Genomic DNA, 24,935 nt, shown 5'->3' with positions numbered 1-24,935 from the left:
TAGGCTCTGATGCATATATCTCTGATATTACAAGGCCAAAGGCAAAAGTGTGACTTACCATCAACCTCATTCCTCAGACAGTTTATTTCAGCTCAATAAATATTGGCAGCACTTTTTAACTGAGTAGCTTGCTTTATCAGAAATTTCAGGCAGTCAGAAAATCAATGTCTCCATGGGAAATGGTCAGCACAAGCCTTTGAACAGGAATGTTTACTCTTTAATTGTGTCCCTGCACAGGGGCTCTGAGACTCTGTGGCTTATAATTAGCACAACTTTAATGCCAAAAGTCAGAGTCAAAGCTAATACGTGAGAAGTCACTCAGAAATGATACACTAAATGAAAGAGAGCTCTGATGGCTTGCTGTGAGCCTGCAATTAAAGCAAAGGTAAATAAACTGTCATTTCCACTTTCCATACTATCAAATTAGTGTTCCATCTGTCTGCATGGTTTCAGGTAACATGTATTAGATCTACGTCAGTTTATTCTCAAATAACACAATTTGACTATTAAAAATATATATATATATATATATATATATATATATATATATATATATATATATATATATATATATATATATATATATATATATTAATACTGGGTAAATTCAGCATAGAATCAGCTGGTCAGTCTTTAAGACTGTGATTAAACTGAGAAAAAGATTAAAAGATTTGCCCAAACAGTATATACAGTTGAAGTCAGAATTATTAGCCCCCCTTTGATTTTTTTTTTCTTTTTTAAATATTTCCCAAATTATGTTTAACAGAGCAAGGGTTTTTTTTTTTTTTTTTTACAGTATGTCAAATAATATTTTTTTCTTCTGGAGAAAGTCTTATTTGTTTTATTTCAGCTAAAAGCAGTTTTAAATTTCTTTAAACACCGCTTAAGAGATCAAAATTATTAGCCCCTTTAAGCTGTATATTTTTTTTTAATAGTCTACAAACCATCATTATATAATAACTTGCCTAATTACCCTAACCTGCCTAATTAACCTAATTAACCCAGTTAAGCCTTTAAATGTCACTTTAAGCTGTACAGAGGAATCTATAGAATCTAAATATCTAGTCAAATATTCTTTACTGTCATCATGGCAAAGATAAAATGAGTCAGTTATTAGAAATGAGTTATTAAAACTACTGCATTTAGAAATGTGTTAAATTTGATCTTCTCTCCGTTAAACAGAAATTGGGGTACAAAATGAACATTGGGGTTAATAATTCTGACTTCTACTGTATATGGGATCAACAGTTTTTATCCATTTTTTACCTCACCTACTACTTCACGCCCTACTCAATAAACAAACAAGCAAATAAACAAACAAACAAACAAACAAACAAACAAACAAACAAACAAACAAACAAACAAACAAACAAACAAACAAACAAACTAACTAACTAACTAACTAACTAACTAACTAATAAAATATTTAGCTATATGCATGTTAAATATTTAATACTTATTAATGAATTATGGTATTATTTATGTTAACATGAATAAATAAATAATTACTTAATTAATAAACCTGTAATATAAGTAATGACTAAGGTATTTAATTTATTTATTTACAAATATTAAACATTCAACAATTAAATAAACATTATTACTAATTAGATTCCAGAATCAATGGGCACTTTTATGCAAACTTTTACATTTTTTAGTTTCAGAGAAAAAGATTTAGCATCGGATAGCACATCTTCCCGTAGATCACATTTACTACAAAACTATATCATGTCTAAATAAATAAATAAATAAATAAATAAACCATTTAATAAACATATATTGAAGAAATAATTAGATTAAAAAAAAAAAATATATATATATATATATATATATATATATATATATATATATATATATATATATATATATATATATATATATATATATATATATATATATATATATATATATATATATATATATATATATATATATATATATATATATATATATATATATATTTAATACATAATTTTTTCTGATTAACTGAATCATGTAAGGGCAACAGGTTTACTCTTTTTTTGTAAAATAAACTCAACTAATCACTTAATTAAAGTAATAAGCACATAATTTACAGAAATTAGGTTACTGAATTCAGTCAGTTGGCATTTCAGTGTGTAGTTTGCATGTTTTCCTGTGTTGGCGTGGGTTTCCTGCGGGTGTTCCAGTTTCCCTCACAGTCCAAAGACATGCGCTATAGGTAAAGTGGGTAAACTAAATGACAAGTGTGTGTGAATGAGAGAGTGTATGGGTGTTTCCCAGTAATGGGCTGCGGCTGGAAGAGCATCCACTATGCAAAACATTTGCCGGAATAGTTGGCGGTTCATTCAGCGGTGGCAACTACTAAAAAAGAAGGGACTAAACCAAAGGAAAATCAATGAATGAAGGTTAATTTTAAAGAGCTTCTTTAAGAGTTTTCTTAAAGATTACACCTAAACTGAGAAAAAGACTAAAAGATTTGCCCAAACAGTATGCCATCGTCAAAGAGCATCCATAATATCAGAAGCACGCGATCTGCCACCGCTGAGACAATGATGCCATTTTCCATGCCCTTAATCACCCTCCTCCAGGCATCTTTGCACCCAAAGCGTGTTAAATCCTGCCATTTTTACACATGCCTTGTTTCTGAATATCAGATGGCATTAATGTCAGCGATGGCCATCACCAATGACACTTTCATGCAATGCCAAACACATTTAACGGCACGAACACTGAACGCATTAGCCAGCTCTGTCTCAAATAAGCTCACCGTAATCTTATATCAATACCAGCAGTGAGCAACAAAGATAATCCGATTTGCTTGTGTGGAAAAACTGCCACAGAGAAAGGACACGGCAATCACTAGTTGTAAAGGTGACCAGAATTGCTGTTTTCTTTTCATAAAAATACTTAAAGAAACACTCCCAATTTTGTGCAAAACTACTGCCCTATAGAGTTAAACTGGTTAGTTTTACCACCTTTAATCCATTCAGGTGTTCTCAGGGTCTGATGGGAGCACTGTTAGCTTAGCTTAGCATAAATCATAGAATCAAATTAGACCATTAGCATCTCGCTTAAGCACTTCAAAACAAAGTTTCAATAATTTTGTTATTTGAAGCTTGACTCTTCTATAGTTACATCGCCAAATAAATTTCACCAAGTAGGACATGTTCCCGGATTAACATCTTTATTAGTCCTGTAACAACATTCCAATCGACCAATCAGAATAAAGAGATACGTTTACAGTGTATCTGTAGTTTAGCCTCACAGCTGGTTTTATGAACTTCTAAATGATTACTATCTACTGTACTTCCAGCAGGATGTCACACCATGTCATAAAGCGTGAATCATCTCAGACTGGTTTCTTGAACATTAAAATGAGTTCACTGTAGTCAAATGGCCTCCACAGTCATCAGAGCTCAATCCAATAGAGCAACTTTGGGATGTGGTGGAAGGGGAGATTCGCATCATGAATGTGCAGCTGACAAATCTGCAGCAACTGTGTGATGCTATCATGTCAATATGGAGCACTGTTAGCTTAGCATAGATCAATTGAAAAATGTAATTATTAAATTTCATTAAGCTTTTCTTCACTATATAATTTAAACATTCTGATTAAAGAGCAGCGAATGCCTCTCTCATTTAGATTTTTCACTTGATCACATTAAATAACAGAGGTGCCACTTTAAAAATGCAGTTCTATAATGAAATCTGCTTTTCTAACACTCATTTAGGACTAAATTTGTTTTGTTTGAAAGAAAATCCACCGTTTATAAAGAAGATAGACATGTTTAGGTATTATTATACCTATTATTATTATTATTATTATTATTATTATTATTCTTTCTTTCATTCATTCATCCATTTTCTTTTTGGCTTAGTCCCTAGGGTCGCCACAGTGAAATGAACCACCAACTAATCCAGCACATGTTTTAAGCAGCGGATGCCCTTTCAGCTGCAACCCATCACTGGGAAACATCCATATACACTCATACACTACGAACAATTTAGCCTACCCAATTCACATGTACTACATGTCTTTGGAATGTGGGGGAAACAGGAGTATCCGGAGGAAACCCACACGAACGTGGGGAGAAAATGCAAACTCCACACAGAAACGCCAACTGACCCAGCCGAGACTCCAGCAACCCTCTGGTTGTGAGGCGTCAGCACTATCTACTGCGCTACTGCGTCACCTATTATTATTATTATTATTATTATTTATTAGATTTTTATTATTATTATCATCATCCTATTATTATTTATTTTATTATATATTTCAAAGTGCTTTCATGCCTAAATAAAATGAAAGCACAGAACACATTCACATCTAGGAGCAAGGGGCATCCCCTGGTGGTTCGGCGTTATAGGTTGCCTATAGGAAGGATCAATTCTTTGATATTTATTGCCACCCTTCCTCGAAAGATTGAAAATACAGGAGAAGTACAGGAAAATACCTTTATAGGATGATAGCGGGATAGAATTGTGAAATACAGGAGAATTCTGGGAAAAACAAGAGATATGACCTATACCTAAACCAAACTACTCAAATAATCAATGACAAATCAGGAGTCATAATATAAATGTTCCTTAAAAAAAGTGTGATCAAAATAAATACATGTGCAGTGGGATTGGATAGAGCAATAACTAAAATATTGTACAAAATAAAGTATCAGTTATTCACTTTAGTCGCTAAAATTTTCAGAAGGTCGCTGGTTCGAGTCCCGGCTGGGGCAGATGGCAGTGAGTTTGAATGCTCTCCTCGTGTTGGTGTGGGTTTCCTGCGGGTTTCCCCCACAGTCCAAACACATGCGCTATAGGTGAATTGAATAAATTAAATTGGCTGTAGTGTATATGTGTGTGTGTTGATGAGTGTGTATGGGTGTTTTCCAGTACTGGGTTGCAACTGTAAGGGCATACACTGTGCACAACATATGCTGGAATAGTTGGCAGTTCATTCCGCTGTGGTGACCCCTGATAAATAAGCCGAAGTAAAATGAATGAATTTTAGTTGCTCCATGTTTGATTTTAATTCACCATAACCAGAATAAATGAAAGCACAATTAGCCTAATTTAAACAAAAGTACATTACAGAGATAATAAACCAAAGCCTCGACATTAAAACCATCATTAATGGTAATGAATTCCGTTAACATTTCCGTTTTCTCGAAACACAATCTGTGAGCTGGAGACTAATTAAGCCATAATAGAGCTGGATTGTGTATTTCCAGGGAATATGAATGTTAGTTTGTAGATAACGCATTTTTGATGTGCTTACTCAACAGTACTGAACTCTCCTGCGACAAACCTGTGATTCACTGTCTTATGAAGCCTTCTCTTGCTAATTAGCATGGCAACTGGTTCTGCTTCAATTCATCGAACAGACTGTTCATCTGGTGTTTAGCTTTTAATAGATGTAAACGCACACTTGATAGATTGAGCGTACAGCTTCAAAGGTAAACGATTCTACAGTGTGTGTTTGGAATATGTTTTGCAAAGCAATGGGAAAAAAGCATGACAAAACAAAACAAACGATTAATTGTGACAAATATGTAGCTATCTTAGCTAAATGAAACACATAGGAGCAACATTCTGACAACGTACCTCTATATACATTTCTGAAGATCGCAAATTATGTACCCAGAAGTATGTATGGCCAGCCTGATCTCACGAGAAAACGTAAGTATTTTACGTTTTGCCAGTTTAGTGGCTAATTCGTAATTCGAGTTCAGTCGTACGAAATGGTGCGATTTTAAAAAGGAGGCGTGGCACTTAACCCCACCCCTAACCCCAACCGTCATTGGGGGATGAGCAAATCGTACTAAATTGTATGAATTAGATCGTACAAATTCATACGAATTAGCCACTAAATGAAAAAGTTACGAATTGCCGTGGGATTGTGTTGGTATGGCTACATTTCGTCTTTACAACAAACGCTACGGGCTGGTATGACACCATTACTTTTCTGTTAATTTTTATGTGCTTTTGATAAATACTATTGGTTGGGTTTAGGGAAGGAGTAGGGTGGGTCAGTTGATTGATCAGTCAGTCAGTCAACAGCGGCCTCTGCTGGATTTATGCGAGAAGAGCAGGTGTGAAAGGCACTTGCAGGAGAAATTTGAGATCTCAAAAAGCGTACACAGCGGCCTCCGGCGGATTCGTGAAAACAAAAACAGCAAAAAAAAAAAAAAAAAAAAAAAACGTAGCTCCTGGGACGTATTTGGAGCTCTCCACAAATGTATATAGGGGTACATAATCAGGCTGAGCCTGGGTTGCATAGAAGTAAAATAAAATAAAATATTGAATGCAATATTATTAGCTGTAATATCATCTCAAATATATTATTATTTATTAAACATGATTTATTTATTTATGATTTTTTTGAAAAATTATAAACTTTTAATAATATGTATACAGGCATTCATTCATTCATTTTCTTGTCGGCTTAGTCCCTTTATTAATCAGGGGTCGCCACAGCGGAATGAACCGCCAACTTATTCAGCAAGTTTTTACGCAGCGGATGCCCTTCCAGCCGCAACCCATCTCTGGGAAACATCTACACACACACTCATACCTGTACCGCATGTCTTTGGACTGTGGGAGAAACCGGAGCACCCGGAGGAAACCCACGTGAACGCAGGGAGAACATGCAAACTCCACACAAAAACGCCAACTGAGCCGAGGCTCAAACCAGCGACCCAGTGACCTTCTTGCTGTGAGGCGACGGCACTACCTACTGCGCCATCTCTTCAGCAATATCTTTAAATAAATAAAAACTTGTCTTCACTTATTTATAGATTAAGAACATGGTATTTTGATTCACATTAGGGCGTTTAAATGTGGTAAACTAAGTACTAAAAGCCTCAAATTAATGTGTTGTTAGATTTAATATTGCAGGTCATACATATATTTAGAAACATAGGCTCATTCTGAAAACGTAGCCCTATACACATTCATGGAGATCGTGATTTATGTAACCAGAAGTGCAAAAGGCTGAATTTCAGCTTTAAAATGAACGCTACCGGGCAGTATGACACCATTCTTTTTCGCTTACCAGCTTACCAGATGATCGCTTACCTTCATATGGATGACTTTCCCACTGTTACCAGTTTGCCCAGTTAGCTCACCATGTATGTCGGTGGACTTGAGACGCAGAGAGGAGCTGACCACGACGACGTGGTTCAGAAAGCAGGTCAACAAAAAAAAAAAAAAAGAGCCAAAAAATAAATAAATAAACAAGTAAATAACAGGGTGAGAATGTGGTAAAAATCAGGAGAGGGCTTTTATTTTTTTGGATTGATTTTGACCAGTCGATAGGTCAGTCAGTCAGTCAGTCAATCAGTCAGTCAGTCAATCTTTCCATTAGTCAGTCAGTCGACAGTGGCCTAATTTACATGAGAACAGCAAGTGCAAATGGCACTCGTGAGAGATATTTGAGATCCCAAAAATCGAACACAGCGACCTTTGGTGGATTCGTGAAAACAAAAACTACAAAAACTACAAAAAAAAAAGTACCTCCTGGGACGTATTTCACAATCTTCAGAAATGTATATAGAGGTACGTAAACAGAATGAGCCTGGGTTGATATTTAGAATCATAAAAATATATAATAATTATAGTCAGCTTGAGGTAGACCTTACCTGCCAACACTCCCGTTTTCCCCAGGAGAATCCAGTATTTCAAACCAATCTCCCCCAACTATCCCGTTTTGTTATTTCTTTCGGAAAACTCACATACCACCCCCACCCCCCCTTCTCTTTTTTTTTTTTTTTTTTTTTTTTTTTGGTACAGTCTGTAAACACCCCGAGTCGCCAACTTTGGTAAAGTACCCGATTACAAAGGCTGCCTAAAACCCCTTGTAACCTCAGAGATTCAGAGATTTTCAGAGACAAATGTTGGTAGACATGTAGAAATAAAGCTTATCTTACAGGATAAATCAAACCTAAGAAATTACAGAAATTAACATAACTTCAGTCACACTTTACAACTAATTATAAACAATACTTGCAAAGCATTAATTAATCATACTTCAACATTTATTAATGGACTATTAATTTCCAAATGCACAGTGAGTTAACGAATTGACAATAATCAGCTGTATTTTCATTATCTCACATAAATTCTGTAATAAATGTATTGTTCATTGTTTGTTGATGTTAGTAAATGCATTTATTAACATTAACTAATACAACCTTATTGTTGTGTTACCAAAATTTCTTGTGACTATAAAATGAATGAAAGAAGAAAAAGGTCAAACTGTTTAAATAAACGGCTGGTTTTAAATGTAAATAAATACTAAATGCAAATAATTTCATCTGCCTCGAGTTACAGTTTTTGCACAAATCCAAACTATTCTTTGTGAGTCTCCTGTTGTTGCTGAAGGTTTGAATGCTCTGTGCCGGGTCACTAAGAACCACTGGCACGTGACATTTCTCAAGCTGTCTCCTGTCTTCCTGACATTCTCTCACGTTATGCCTGGCTAAGCAAGCCTTCAGGAAACTTACAGACCTTGCAAATGGGCAAAATGAGAGACACACACCACCCCGTTTCAGCTGAAGATGTAAGGCACATTTGGTGTGAAGATGTAGGGCACAGATGCTGCGTGAGCAAGGAGCAGGTCAACGATTTATTTCTTATTTTTTCAGAAGGCTCGTTTTTTAAAGCCGCCATTTGCTTTTGTCCATTTCAAAGCCAATATCTCTCTAGGGAGAGTCAATAAAATAGCGTAGATTATGGTCTTGTTTGAGAGATGCTCATGTCTGATTCTAAAGCCTTTTGTTGTGAGCTCCTTCTATCAAAAGCATGCGATTATGTCTAAAGACAGATAAGTATCATCTGAAAAAGACAACTGTGAGCTTTGATCCATTTCAAAAAAGAAAGGATTTATAGTTATCATTGTATAAAAGGACTAATCTTAAGTCTTTTAAAACGAATACCCCATTTTTTTAGGGGTGGGGGGGGGGGGTGGATGGGTCAACAATTCAGTTAATCTCCGGGTCTGGCGGGAGCACTTTTAGCTTAGCTTAGCATAAGTCATTGAATCGGATTAGACCATTAGCATGTTGCTCAAAAACAAAAAAGTTGGATAATTATTCTTTTTAAAGCTTGATTCTTCTGTTGTTACACTGTGTGCCAAGGCGGATGGAAAATAAAAAGTTGCTCTTTTCTAGGTCAATATAAAAAGGAATTATACTTTCATTCTGATGTAATCAGTGGTGGAAAGAGTACTGAAAAATCATACTTAAGTAAAGGTACCATTACTTGCCTAAAAAAGTAGCACAAGCAGAGTAAAAGTATCTGTTGAAAATATTACTCAAAGTATGAGTAAAAAGTAGCCCTTTCCAAAATACTTAAGCGTAATGAGTATTGAGCATTTCGCTGTGAAAAGTTGACGCATTTACATGTAATTTGTGGATGTGTGTGTAAACGTAACATTCTGTAGTGCCTTTAGTTATTGCCCAGCAGGCACACAACATCACAAGATGTTAATATTAGGTTAGATTTAGGTTGTGATGTCAAGTGACCAAAATTCATTGTCTAGCCAGAGTATAAGGATGTTTTATTGATGACCCATAACGACGAGAAATGATGTTAAAATTTGGTTGATTTTTAGATTGTGTAAGAAAGTGACCAAAATCCAACATCTTAAACCATCGTCATATTGACGTCAAATACTTACATTTATTTGTCAGGTATGGCAACCTGAAAAATGAATTACCTTTGGATTCAGTGACATGCTTTACATGTTTGTTTTATGATTGGTTATATAACTGATTGTCATTCATATCACTTCATTTTTGCATTGGTATTTAATAACTCTTGTTGAAATACACCATGAAATATTTTCTTTGTTCTCCATTTCCACCTGAGGATACTCATCCTGAGGGATTGTGCAGCGCCATTGATGTGATCCAAGACATGTGAAAAGATGATGATGCCAACCATCGAGGACCTCAAGGACAACACATACAAAGAAATGATGACAACCATAGAGGTCTTCTAGAGGTCTCCATAACCTTGGACCAGGCTGTATCCTGAGCAGCTGCTGTGGTGGTTATGGAGGAGTGGAGAGCATGAGACTGATTTCTGAAAGACCACATTAACAGACGAGTCTCCACACTGAATTGGATCCCGAAGGGCCACTCTGAACATCCGTCGGTGACCTATATACACACATGAAATCTCTCCGCGGTGGACATTCAGCGTTCTCCAGCCTCCAGCACCTGAACTGTAGCTCTGCACAAGAAGTTTGGTCAAAAAAGAAAAGGTCGTGCCCAATTGAGCCTGGTTTCTCGCATGGTTTTCTCCTTTACTTTCGTCAATTGGTGAAGTTTGTTCCTTGCCACTGTTACCACTGGCTTGCTTGGTTTGGATCTGCGCATCGATGGATTTGCTCTTCAGTGTTTGGACTTTCAGCAATGAAAATGAAACCACACTGAACTGAACTTCAACTCTGAAAACTGGACTGACAGTTTCAATTTACCAGAACTTCTATGTTAAGCTGCTTTGAAACAATTCACATTGTAAAAGCGCTATACAAATACAGATTAATTGAATCAGGGATTCAAATTACTCTCTTAAAATGATCCAATAAAGCCAAAGCAAATGCAAATGTCTATCTAGTAAATCACTCAGAACAGTTTCAGTCGATTAATTTAAAATTGTTTTGACTCATAATTCAGAAAAGTTTTACGACGCAATCCTGCTTTTTGTCCACAGATTCCAGGCTGCAAACAGCATTTGGTCTCACCACTGAAATGAAGCCAAGGGCCTGCAGTAATTGCACTGTCGACGCTGAGTGATTTTAATAAGGATCATTAATATTTCATAGCACACGAGGGTCACCTACTGCTCTGACGACCTTAAAGCTGCACCGCCGGCATGTGGCACAGATGCATTGATTGAAAGAAAAATCGAAGCCTCTTATTCCCATGAGCCTTAGCCTTTGAAGCTAATCCAACACACAGCAAAGCCTCGAAAAAAAAAAAAAAAAATGGCAAGGTTACAATCAGAGTGAGGTCACGCTCATTTGAGCAATGGTCTGCTGTAATTGCCAACAACGAGTGATTTTAGAAGAAATCCTTAATATTTCACAGCGCACAGTCCTGTTTGGGTGTTGTTTGTCAATGAATTTTCAGAAAACAAATCATTCAATCATTCATTTTCCTTCAGCTTAGTCCCATTATTTTTCAAGGGTTGCCACAGCGGAATGAACCACCACCTATTCCAGCATTTGTTTAAGGCAGTGGATGCCCTACCAGTACTGGACACCCATACACACTCACATTCACACTCGTACACTACAGCCAATTTAGTTTTATCCAATTCACCCAGAGGAAACCAACACATGCAATCTCCACTCAGAACCGCCAACCGACTCGAACCAGCGACTTTCTTGCTGTGAGGTGACAGTGCTAACCACTGAGCCACCATGTCACCTGAAAACAATTAAGTAATTCTTTTATATCAGGGATTCATGTTAGTGATTCATTCAGCTGTTCACTCAATAATCTCTTGAACTGAATCAGTCTAATTTATGGACAAACCATTCAGGCGAGTTGTGAATGAAGAATCAAAAATCCATGGGTCCAATGTTCCATGCTATTTGCATGTGTTGTGAGAAAATGCAGGCAATTTTTTAATTTGTGTGAGTTGTGAGAAAGTGTAGCACTTTTTTTTTTTATGTGTGTTTGCGTTGTGAGGATTTGCAACATTACACTACCTGACAAAAGTCTTGTCATCTGTCCTGGTTTTAGGAACAACAAGTAATAACTTGATTACCAGTTGATCATTTGGTATCAGAAGTGGCTTATATGAAGGCAAAGGCCTCTAGATTACACTTATTTTACCACAATAAAATATGATCATGCCTTGATTTTTAATGATTTAATTAGGACAGTAAGCTCTGACTCTGCTTAGACAAAAGCCTTGTCACTTAATAGAAATAATGTCCAGTATAGGATATAAAGTCATGCTGCAGTGGAAAAAGAATGAATATTGTGTCTGAATACATCATGAGCTTGGAGGACTGCATCCATACATCTCTGCGATGACTCAAATCACTTATTAATAAAGTCATCTGAAATGGCAAACAAAGCTTTCTTGCAGGACTCCCAGAGTTCATCAAAATTATTTGGATTCATCTTCAATGCATCCACCATCTTACCTCAGACATGCTCAATAATGTTCATGTCTGGTGACTGGGCTGGCCAATCCTTGGGCACCTTGACCTTCTTTGCTTTCAGGAACTTTAATGTGGAGGCTGAAATATGAGAAGGAGCGCTATCCTGCTGGAGAATTTGCCCTCTCCTGTTGTTTGTAATGTAATGGGCAGCACAAATATCTTGACACCTCAGGCTGTTGATGTTGCCATCTACTCTGCAGATCTCTCGCAAACCCCATACTGAATGTCACCCCAAACCATGATTTTTCCTTCACCAAACTTGACTGATTTCAGTGGGAATCTTGGCTCCATGCTGGTGCAGTATTTGTGATGATTAGGATGCAGCTTAACAGAGGATTCATGGGAAAAATCGAGCTTCTGCCACTTTTCCAAATGATCAACTAGAAGTCGAGTTATTATTTGTTTCTCTTACAACTGGGATCGATGACAAGATATTGGTCAGGTAGTGTATGCTGTCATGCCGATGAGAATTTTTTCTTAATTTGCTGGTGTTTTTTTGTAATTGCAAGTGTTTTCTTAAATTGCAGCATGTTAAGCTATTTTGGCCACCGCATTAGGGTCCCATAATGCAATTCAAAAGCATAAATAAACAGGGAAAAACACAATAAAATAAAAATATGAATGACAAAACATGGAAAACAGCTAGCTTACGAATGTTTTTACAGTGTAGATGCAATTAAGGTTGGCATTTTTAAAATTAGTCTCCAGTAACTAGTGCTCCATTTACAGTTGAAGCCAAAATTATTGTCCCTCTTCTGAATATATATATATATATATATATATATATATATATATATATATATATATATATATATATATATATATATATATATATATATATATATATATATATATTTCTCAAATGATGTTTAACAGAGCAAGGAAATTTTTACAGTAATTCCTATAATATTTATTTATCTGGAGAAAGTCTTATTTGTTTTATTTTGGATAGAATAAAAGCAGTATTTTTTAAAACCATTTTAAGGTCAATATTATTAGCCCCTTAAGCAATATTATTCTTTGATTGTCAACAGAACAAACCATCGTTATACAATAACTTGCCTACACTCTAAAAAAACACAGGGTTAAAAACTACCCAAATTGGGTTGTTTTTAACCCTACTGCTAGGTAAATATGGGACAGAACACATCAGGTTTTAAATTAACCCAAGTAATTGGGTTATTATTTTTAACCCCATAAATGGGTTGTTTTTTCTACCCAATAATTGGTTATTTTTACTTAAATAATAGGTTAATTTGATCCAAAAATGTCCACGAAAGATGACCCAGCAATTGTGCTGTTTTGACTAGGCGTCACTGAAGTACGTTGGGTGATGTCCAGCTTTCATTACAGGTGTACAGACGGTGGTAGAAAATAAATTTTTTAATTCAAAAAGGTTTGACTAAAGGCTGCTATGAGCATAAATCTTAATTTAATCATCTGAAAACGCAAGGAACCTGCGTTTATGCAACACTATTTTGATTGCATTTAAACTAATTAGCACATAATATGTGGTATCCCAGTCAGCCCCTGCTGTGAGTTGATTTGACCCAAAGAGCTGGGTTGACACTACCCAAGACTCTGAAAATAACCCCCAAAAATTACCCAAATGCTTCAACCCAAGATTTGGGTAGATAAAATAACCCCATGTTTTTTAGAGTGTAATTACCATAACTTGCCTAATTAACCTAGTTAAGCCTTTAAATGTCACTTTCAGCTAAATACTAGTATCTTGAAAAATATCCAGTCAAATATATAGCAGTCATCATGTCAACGATAAAATAAATCAGTTATTAGAAATAAGTTATTAAAACTTTTATGTTTAAAAATCTTCTTTCCATTAAAGAGAAATAGGGGGCTAATAATTTGGGGGGTGGGGGATGCTTATAACTCTGATGTTAACTGAACCTAATAAAAAACAGTGTAAATCTGGCCAGGTGATCATGTATTATAAATAGAGCGAGTTCAGGCTCACCTGCAGGTCCATTGCGCTGAGCTTGTTCTTGTCTCCTGAGTTGCGTTTGTACTCTTCGATGGTCCAGGAGGGCTGTGAGCGTTTCCCGTCCGCGTGGCCCGTCAGACGCAGGTCCGTGTAAAGAGGACTGCCCTTCACGTGAGTCTTGACAGTGGGAGGGAAGTGGTGTGGACTGAACACCTGCTCCACTAGGTAGGAGTCCTTGGGCGGCTTTGAGGAGCGGTGGCCCTGATGAGCTTCATACTGACGCTCCGCCTGTGGGGGAGAAATGGAGGAAAGGTCACCTTACATCTTCTGCTGATCCCATCAGAATGCTGGATGCATCTGAGAGCACGGCATGCCAACTGAACGGAGAGTTGGAAATAGGGCTGCACAACTCTGGCTAAAATGAGAATCACGATTTTTTTTTGGTTTTTTTTGCTTAAAATCGAGGTCATGATTTTTTCTTGACTCTGTAGATGTAGAATAAAAGTTAATATGAGTGGCATGTTATTAATGTTATTCTCAAACATATGATTTAAAAACAACTACATTAATATTAAGCCTATGTAAGTCTACTGTTGGTTAAAATGCCTAAATTTTGAATGTAAACACACTTTCAGCTATATGTCTCAGCAAAAATCATGCTGGCACTGCCAATACATACATACATACATATATATATATATATATATATATATATATATATATATATATATATATATATATATATATATATATATATATATATATATATATATATATATATATATACACACACACACACACACACACAGAGTACAAGCTGGACTCCAGTGTTGTGCTTGCAGGAATGACTGCAGACTTTTGACTTTTATGAAGAATAGTGTCTGAGTCAGGAGCTGATTCCAGTCCTGAGGGAAACCAAGGAGCTGCAGATTATACAGCGTGAAGCGTTGATTATCGTGAACTGCGTCATTCTGTAAAACAAGGACCATTAGTGTGCTAAAATAAAAACCTTAATAATAAGAGGCTGATGCAGCTTTTATTAAAATATTTTTGAAAAATATATATAAACAACTCAAATCTAGTAATCATTATAAATATAATGTTTTACCTGTCCTCATGCCTATTTGTATAAGTAAATAAGTAAACCGATTAACATCACACCTGAAAAGTATTAGCAGTCAAAAATCAATGTCACTCATAAATATAGGTGATTAATTGTTCATTGACTCACTCATAAAGACTTTGATGAATAAAAAATTTTTTAAACAAATCTCAGACAAACAACTCGATTAACTTATAAAGATTACACTTATTTTATTACTGGATGAATATGCATTTTGTAAACAAATATAGATTAAATGGCTTGATGACTCACTTATTATCGACTTAACTTGTTTATTCGCCATACAAAAATTACAACAGTGTTCATAGTGAGCTGTATACATTAATCTTGTGACATGAAAACTAGCTTAGAGTGCCGTCTGCTGAAAACTAGTCTAGAGTGCCGTCTGCTGTTAAAAACTAGCACAGAGTGACATCAGCTGTTAAAAACTTGTCTAGAGTGCAATTTGCTGTTAAAAAGTAGTCTACAGCACCATTCATTGTTTAAAACTAGTCTAGAGCACTTTCTGCAGTTAAAAACCAGCCTAGAGTGGAGTTAAAAACTAGCCTAAAGTGGAGTCTGCTTTTAAAAAATAGCCCAAAACACTATGGTAAAACTTCTGTTATAAACTAGCCTAGAGCACCATCTGCTGTTATAAACTAGCTTAGAGCATTGTCTGCTGTTATAAACTAGACTAGAGCACCATCTGCTGTTAAACACTAGCCTAGAGCGACATCTTATAAACTAGCCTAGAGCGCTGCCTGCTGTTTAAAACTAGCCGAGAGCACCATCTGCTTTTAAAAACTAGCCTAGACTGCGGTCTGCAGTGAAAACTAGCCTAGAGTGCCATCTGTTGTTAAAAACAAGCATAGAGTGCCATCTGGTGTTATAAATCAGTGTAGACTGCCATGTGCAGTTGAAACCAGCCTAGAGCAACATGTTAAAAACTAGCCTAGAGCACCATGTTAAAAATCAGCCTAGAGCACAATGTTAAAAACTAGCTTAGAGTGCCATCTGTTATCAAAAACTAGTTTAGAGCTCCACCTGAACTAGCCTAGAACTAGCCATCTGCGGTTAAAAACTATCCTTGAGTGCTGTCTGCTGTCAAAAACTAGCCTAAAGCACCATTCGCTGTTAAAAACTAGTTTAAAATGTCATCTGCTGTAAAAACTAGCCTAGAACTCTATCTGAACTAGCATAAAGCACCATCTGTGCTTAAAACCTAGCCTAAAGCACTGTCTGCTGTTAAAAACTTAGAGTGACATCCGTTAAAAAATAGCCTTGAGCGCCGTGTAAAAACTAGTATAGAGCGCTATCTGCTGTTAAAAACAAGCCTAGAGCTCCAACTGAACTAGCCTAGAGCAACATCTGCAGTTAAAAACTAGCCTAGAGTGCCATGTAAAAACTAGTATAGAGCGCTATTTGCTGTTAAAAAATAGCCTAGAGCTCCATCTGAACTAGCCTAGAGCAACATTTGCAGTAAAACAAACACTAGCCTAGAGTGCTGTCTACAGTTGAAAATTAGCCTAGAGTGTCATCTGGTGTTACAAACTAGTGTACATTGCTATGTGCAATTGAAACCAGCCTAGAGCACCATGTTAAAAAGTAGGCTTAAGGGCTGTCTGCTGTTAAAAAATAGCCTAGAGCAACATCTGCTGTTAAAAACTTGCCTAGAGCACCATCTGCAGTTAAACACTAGCCTAGAGTGCCATCTGTAGTAAAAAACTAGTCTAGAATGCCACCTGCTTTTAAAAACAAACCTAGAGCTGTCTGCTGTTAAAAACTAGCCTAGAGCTCCATATGATGTAAAAAAAAAAATAGCCTAGAGCAACATCTGCATTTAAAACTAGCCTAAATGCCAGTTTGCTTTAAAAAAAAAATAGCCTAAAGCACTATCTAAAAAGTAGCCTAGAGAGCCATCTGCAGTTAAAAACTAGCCTAGAGCGCCATCTGTGGTTGAAAACTTGGCTAGATTGCCATCTGCTGTTAAAAACCAGCCTAAATCCCAGTTTGCTTTAAAAAATAGCCTAAAGCACTATCTAAAAAGTAGCCTAGAGTGCCATCTGCAGTTAAAAACTAGCCTAGAGCTCTATCTGAACTAGCCTAGAGCCCATCTGTGCTTAAAAACTAGCCTAGAGCACTGTCTGCTTTTAAAAATTTGGCTAGATTGCCATCTGCCGTTAAAAAATAGCCTTGAGCGCCATGTTAAAAACTAGTCTAGAGTGTCGTCTGCTGTTAAAAACTAGCCTCGAGCCCCATCTGCAGTTAAACACTAGCCTAGAGCGCCATCTGTAGTAAAAAAACTAGCCTAGAATAACCCCTGCTTTTAAAAACAAACCTAGAGTCCAATCTACAGTTTTAAAAACTAGCATAGAGCACCATCTACTGTTAAAAATAATCCTGGAGCACCATCTGCAGTTAAAACTAGCCTAGAGCACCGTCTGATGTTAAAAATTAGCGTGGAGCACCATCAGCAGTTAAAACTACACTGTAAACCCTAATGTTGTAACTAATTAATTGAATTGAGTTCTATTAACTTAAATCATTAAAATTCGTTTATCTTAATTAACCTTGATGAGTATTTAGAACTTTTTCTTATTTTTGAGTTTGAAAAAATTTAATCTTTCAAGTAAGGTGAACAATTCTGCTGGGTTTAATTTATACAAAATGTCTCTTTAAAGTTTCATTAACTCAAAATCTGTCAGCCCAGTGATTTTGCGTCTGACGTCATCCAGGTTCACGTACGTGCTCATGATTCATTCGTTTTTTTCAAGATGGCGGATCGGCATCGCTTCACACTACAGTAAGTAAAATATTTACAAATCCAAGAAATATTAAATGTATGTTTTAATTAATATAATCACAGTAACAGTTCAATGTAATGTAGAGTTAATCAGGGTGCGTTTACATGTCGTACATTACAGAAAACATGTTTAGCCTCACTTGTTGCTAACTAACGTTAACATTACTGTTTAAAAAGTTAGAATCAGTGCAACGTTAGCGTTAGTTGTAATGTGTTAACTCTGAATTTTAACAGAGTGTGATAAAGACAAAAATATTTAAAATCGGCAGATTACATTTTTCAAAAAAATTTAAATCTTGGCGCGAGTATGCCTTTTCTCAGCCTGTGCTGAAGTTGTCATGGAGACGCGCGCTCTCACAACCGCATGTCATGGCGCTGCGCTGAACTCCATCCAGTATGTAAATGTGGTATTATCTTCGCGATCTGTAGGCACTTCGGAAACGAAAGGCGCAAGAAACGTAACGTTAATCATAACTCAAATGATCTCCGCCTAAACACTAAACGGTATTTTCTGATGACGCGCAAAAACGTAGTCTGAAAACTTAACTCTGTCACATTGTCACATTGCTTGCTGATCCATGTATGAGGATAGCCTGACGGTGAACATTTAAGCTGCGCTCCTCACCTGAGCAGGTAAAGAGCAGAGCTTCAATTTACACTACCACATTGAGGTAAAGTTGGTTTTATATTCATACATTCATTTAGTAACAACTTGTGACTCGCTCCATAAATTGTTTACCATGGTACTTTGTCTATTCGTTCTGAAATCACATGCAAGTATGACATGAAAACAATATTACACTAAATGCACTATTTTTTTTCACTGAACAATGTTGTACTTTGAAAGTCATTGGCTGCTAATATGATTTCACCATTAAGAATATGCAAAAATTATCTTTCTGAAATTATATTATTAAGGAGAAAGTCTGAATGTGTAAATATAAAACTAACTTTACCTCAATCACCAGCACTGATCAACACTTAATATTTCCTCGCGCTTAAGACGACATCTCTGCATATCAATGATTACCTGATTAATGCGATCAGTTAAATGAGTTTAAATGTCATTTAGGTCAAATGTATTTTAAAGGTATGATAAAAGTTTTTTTTTTTCAATCTATTTTTTAAAATGTTTACTCTGGAGAGAATATAAACAGCCTAAAAAACAAAGTATGCATATCTATAACACATTAATACAAAATTATGTTATTAAATAAAATAATAACAAAACAAAATATTTAAGACGTGGTAAACAAGACATAGTTTTCTGATGTGCAAATTTTGTAGCTTAAAATATATTTATATCTTAAAAATATAAATATTTTAGTATATATTTTTACATCATTAGACAATAAGGTAAGTTTTGTTATTTCTAGCTTTTAAAATCAGGCCTTAAATTTCTTTGTCGTCCTATTCTGTTTTAGAAATTTCAATACTGTTTAAATTAAATCTGTGTTCATCGAATCAAAGCAACTAACATGATAATCAGCTCTATTGCTAACCATTTTGGAGGTTAACGTTAGACATCATGCAATTGTACTACTCTCAGCTAAATGACACTGTGACTTTGTGTACATACAGGATTGAAGGTCGGGTGTTGCTGACTACAGATAGGTTCTTAAATGGAGGCATGTGAAAGGTGGGTAAAATATTTATTTTGAACTACTATGCCTGGCATATCCAGATAAAATAAATATTACAGTGTATTTATCAATGATACTTTTGCAGCAAGGAAAGTGAAACTTCAGCTAGACCTTTAGTTCAGTTTACAACATGAAGATCCTGCTTTCAACATCTGATCAACACCTGATTTTCATCTGAGGTAAAAAATAGATAAGTAAATGAAACATAATAATAATATTAATACATTTTTTCTAGAATTGTATATTTTGTGGTGTGGGTTTGTTTTATGAAATTCTCTCTTGTTTCTTTTTGCTGTTTGCAGAGTACCAACATGTTACAAATGAGAATTTTCCCCACAAATTCTTTGCACAACTGGACCACCACCTATTTCATTTGATGACAATTTTAAGGCAAACAGCATCCAAAACTGGCAAGACAGCAGATTCCCTGGCTAATCTTTTAAAGGTTTATGATGAGCAGGTATGTTTGGGGTCACGTGTTAAAGTATACATTAAAATATAATTTGAATTTTTTTTTTTTATATAATTTTAAAAAAATTGATTCTTGATTTCCAGGAACTGCATGATGTCAGTTCATGACGGACTACTGTTATCAGAGGTCTTTTGGTCTTGCTGCGTGAGCGTGACTTAAGATTCTTTAGGAACACCCTGGTAAGACTTCATTCATTTTTTTCACAATTAGGCATGTTTAATGAAAAGATGAAAGTTTTGAAAACTTTTACTTAATAACATATTTGTAATCACGAATAGTTGATGAATCATATAATATTGGCTCAGTCATTGTGATACTGTCCTTACATTAATATCCTTGAATTATATTTTTAGATTGATAATCCTGCTGACTGAAGATGCTTTATTGGCCCTGCATTCACTGAGGGTCTCTGTTGTCCTGAAGAATGAATTGGACACCACCCACAGCACACTTCCAGACCTTTCTTGTCTTGTATGGATTAATGTATGCTCTTCACATAATATATAGTAAAGGACTTTGAACTTGTGCAAAAAGTTTTGCTTGGCATGGATGATGGAAAATAAAAAGTCTCGTAGCATGGAAACCTTAAAGAATGAGTTAATGTAGAGCTTTTTTTTTTTTACTTAATAAAGACTGTCTCTGGGGTAGTAACTTCAAAACATTTATTTACCTTTAATTGGTAAGTATGCATTTTATTATATATAGGGATAGTTTGTCCAAATGTAAAATTCTGTCATTTACTAACTCTTCACTTGTCCCAAACCTGCTTGAATTTCTTGCTTCTGTTGAACACAAAAGTTAAGTAAAGCTGACAACCTGTAACCACTGACTTTCTAATAGGAAAACAAATACTGTGGAAATCTCAGCTTTTTTTTTTTTTTTGGTCAAAAATAACCTTTTAAGTGTTCAACAGAAGAAAGAAACTCAAACAGGTTTGGAATAAGTAAATGACAGAATCATAGTTCAACCAAGACTGAATATATATATAATCTGCTCTCCGTTAAATAGAAATTGGGGGAAAAAATAAATGGGGGCGAATAATTCTAACTTCAACGATATATATATATATATATATATATATATATATATATATATATATATATATATATATATATATATATATATATATATATATATATATATATACAGTTTCTGTGTAGTTTACACTAAACGAGTCACTTCACAGAATGTGCACTTATTATTTTTTTAACGAATGCCTTAAGACTAAGTTTTACACTTATTAATGTATTATTAAATTTTATCAAACTTATAGTTGTTTTTTCTTGAGGCTCTTATGTCTGATATCATATTTACATTGTGGGTAATTTTTATTAATTTTAGAATAGTGTTCATTTTCAATCTCTTTATGTCTAATAGTTTTTATCGTTTTAAGACATTTGTAATTGCATAGGAGACAAATTTGAAAGTACTGTTGGACATTTTTCCTTTAAAAATAAATGTCTAAAATGGTATTGTCTGTGTGTTTTAAATTACAGATTTATTTTGACAGATTTATAGGGTTTAAAGATTAAAATAATGGCTAATTTTATTTGTGAAACTGACGATGGAGAAGTTAATTTTAAAAAATGCAATCAAAATGTATGAGCTGGGTGATTTAAGTATTTAAAGTTGAAAGAAATTAAAGCAATTAATTTAATTGGTATTAAAATGTATGAGCTGGGTGACTAAGTATTTAAAGTTGAAAGAAATTAAAGCAATTAAGTTAATTGGTATTAAAATGTATGAGCTGGGTGACTAAGTATTTAAAGTTTGGAAAAATTAAAACAATTAAGTTAATTGCAATTAAAACGTATAAGCTGAGTAACTTGGGTATTTTAAGTTAGGTGAAGTGTCTTGCATGAGTACAACAAACTCAAAACTTAATGTTTCTGTTTACTTAAAATAGATAATTTCATAACTTAAATAATTTGACGTAACTGATTACCTCAAATTTTTTGAGTTTTGTCAACTTATTCGGGATTACAGTGTAGCCTAAAGCGCCGTCTGCTTTTAAAAACGTGGCTAGATCGCTATATGCTGTTAAAAAATTAGCCTTGAGCCCCATGTTAAAAACTAGAGGGCCGTCTGCTGTTAAAAACTAGCCTAGAGCTCTATCTCAACTAGGCTAGAGCCCATCTGTGCTTAAAAACTAGCCTAGAGCTCTATCTTAACTAGGCTAGAGCCCATCTGTGCTTAAAAACTAGCCTAGAGCACTATCTGCTGTTAAAAATGTGTCTAGATCGCCATCTGCCGTTAAAAAATAGCCTTGAGCCCCATGTTAAAAACTAGCCTAGAGCTCAATCTGAACTAGCTTAGAGCAACATCTGCTGTTAAAAACTAGCCTAGGGCTCTATTTTAACTAGCCAAGAACACCGTCTGAAATAGCCTAGAGCAACATCTGCTGTTAAAAACTAGCCTAGAGCTCTATTTGAACTAGCCAAGACCGCCGTCTGAACCAGCCTAGAGCAACATCTGAAGTTAAAAACTAGCCTAGAGCTCTATTTAAACTAGCCTACAGCGCCGTCTTCTGTTAAAAACTTGTTTAGAGCGCCATCTGCAGTTAAACACTAGCCTAGAATGATGCCTGCTTTTAAAAAACAAACCCAGAGCACCATCTACAGTTTAAAACCTAGCCTGGAGCACCGTCTACTGTTAAAAACTAACCTAGAGCAATGTCTGCTGTTAAAAACTAGCCGAGAGCACTCTATTCTGTTAAAAACTAGCGTAGAGTGTCATCTACTGTTAAAAACTAGCCAAGAGCACTGTCTATCTTTTCAAGAGAGAATAGTGATGCATTCTAAAAATCTCTGAAACAATTTTGCAAATAACTATAGATTTTTTGCCACAGCTCTATCTACACATATATACATTCCTCAGCTTTTTTGCATCAGTTCCCTGACTCTACATTGAACAAATTGCTTTAAACCAATTTTGAGCCAAAATGCCAAAGTCTGGAAAAGATAAGGAAAGGTTTCCTCTCCATTTCAAAAGCACCAGGAGGACACACTGACCTATTTCAGTTTTGCTACCAGCAGTTAATAACTGTTATCTGAATCTACAGTACACGATTTCTATATAATTGCAGCAGTTTTTTCTCGGCGCTGTCATTTTGGTTTCTCATTCTCTGTACATTTTCTATCTCTCCTCCAAAAAAAAAAAAAAAAAAAAACGTTTTTTTTTTCACTTTCTCCACTCAGATTTAAGGTATGGTGTTGTTCTGTTTGGCCTGAGCGAAGGTGAAAATTAAAAAAAGCCACAGGAGTGAAGCCAGAGACTGTTGAACCTCCTCTTGCTTCCAGCAGGGAAATACTAATCAAACAAGCACACATGCAAATGAAGGAAGGCCAACCGAGAGCAGAAAAAATACGATCTTTCCGTTATTTAGACGAGGTTTGTTTTTTTTTCCATGCCAGCAAAACAGCAGCAGTGAAATAATAGGTGCTGTAGGTCAGACTCAATGTCATCCTGAAGACGTGACTCACTGCATATGCTCAGATTTCATCATCATCTCGCCATAACAATACTGTATCTGTTTCTTCATACTGTGGCAGAGGAATGGATTTACACAGCCTATTGCTAATATAAATTCATTAGGTGAGACATGATTATTAGTGTTGTTGCTAAGCGAGAGTCATCATTACAGCTGCTCAAACTCGTGTTAGTGTTTTAAACTAATACCAAAGAATAATGAAACTCTGGGTAATTGTTAAAGTTTTGTTTCTTTTCTTTTGTTTATTTTTTATACAGTATTTTTACAGTAAAATATCCATCAAGCAACATTACTACAATGACGCGAACCAGCATTGTTGACTAAATATGTAAACAATTTTTTGTGGTATTGGAAAAATAAATAAATAAATATGGATAGGATATAGGATGAAGAGATGGATGTACAGATTAGACATTTACAAACTAAAATAAAACAAAACAAAATAAAATAAATAGATAAAATAATCAATTAATCAATTAATAAATAAAAAACAAACAAATAAAAATGAACTAATTAATTAATTACCCAGTAATCAATTAATTTAAAAATACATTAAAATAAATAACTAATACGAATAATTTATTCACAAATTTTACAATTTAAAAAATAAATAAATAAATTTAAAAAGTGCTTGTAAAAAATACTTTTTCAAACTTGCATATAGGAATTACTGGTTCATTGTCAAGAAAAAAAAGGTAAATCAAAAATAAATAATAACATAATTTTTGGTATTGGAAAATTAAATAAATAAATGAATAAATAAATAAATAAATAAATATGGATATAGTATGGGATGGCTAAATGGATGGGGGGATAGATAAAAATAAACTAAAATAATTAAATCATTAAAATAAAATAATTAATTAATAAATATTTTTTTTATTAATTAATCAATTCATTAAAAATACATTAAAATAAATAACAAAAATTCAAACTTACATAAAAAATAGGAATTACTGATCCATTGTTAAGAATAAAAAAAATGGTTGACTAAATATGTACAAAATCCTTTGTGGTATTGGATAAATATATATATATATATATATATATATATATATATATATATATATATATATATATATATATATATATATATATATATATATATATATATATATATATATATATATATATATATATATATATATATATATATATATATATATATATATATATATATATATATATATATATGGACAGGATATAGAATGGCCGAATAGATGGATGGACAGATAAATCAATTAGAAACTAAAATGAAATGAAATAAAATTAAAATGTTAATGGGGATTATGGGGTGGGCAGTGGGTAGAACGATCTCCC

The 24,935-nt window shown here is 34.7% G+C and overlaps 1 protein-coding gene and 1 long non-coding RNA gene across 3 annotated transcripts in view; one reads left to right on the top strand and one right to left on the bottom strand.

The window, feature by feature from the left end:
- The window catches only part of minar1 (membrane integral NOTCH2 associated receptor 1), a 45,319-nt gene that overhangs the window by 8,136 nt on the left and 12,248 nt on the right, over positions 1-24,935 (bottom strand). The window contains 1 exon segment of the mRNA NM_001423843.2: positions 14,139-14,393. Within this exon segment, the coding sequence (NP_001410772.1) occupies positions 14,139-14,393 (255 nt within the window).
- On the top strand, positions 19,603-20,718 carry LOC137496147 (uncharacterized). Of its 2 annotated transcripts, none has more exons than XR_015495019.1 (5): positions 19,603-19,649; positions 19,739-19,832; positions 19,956-20,113; positions 20,209-20,304; positions 20,479-20,718. It is a non-coding gene; the product is annotated as an uncharacterized LOC137496147 (long non-coding RNA). The 2 variants fall into 2 exon arrangements; XR_015495020.1 differs by having other exon boundaries at positions 19,739-19,847.

Source organism: Danio rerio, chromosome 7, assembly GCF_052040795.2.
Source record: "Danio rerio strain M-AB ecotype USA chromosome 7, GRCz13ab, whole genome shotgun sequence".
Classification (NCBI taxonomy): domain Eukaryota; kingdom Metazoa; phylum Chordata; class Actinopteri; order Cypriniformes; family Danionidae; genus Danio; species Danio rerio.
The sequence above is the reverse complement of the archived record's forward strand: the minus strand, read 5'-3'. Positions and strand labels throughout refer to the sequence as shown.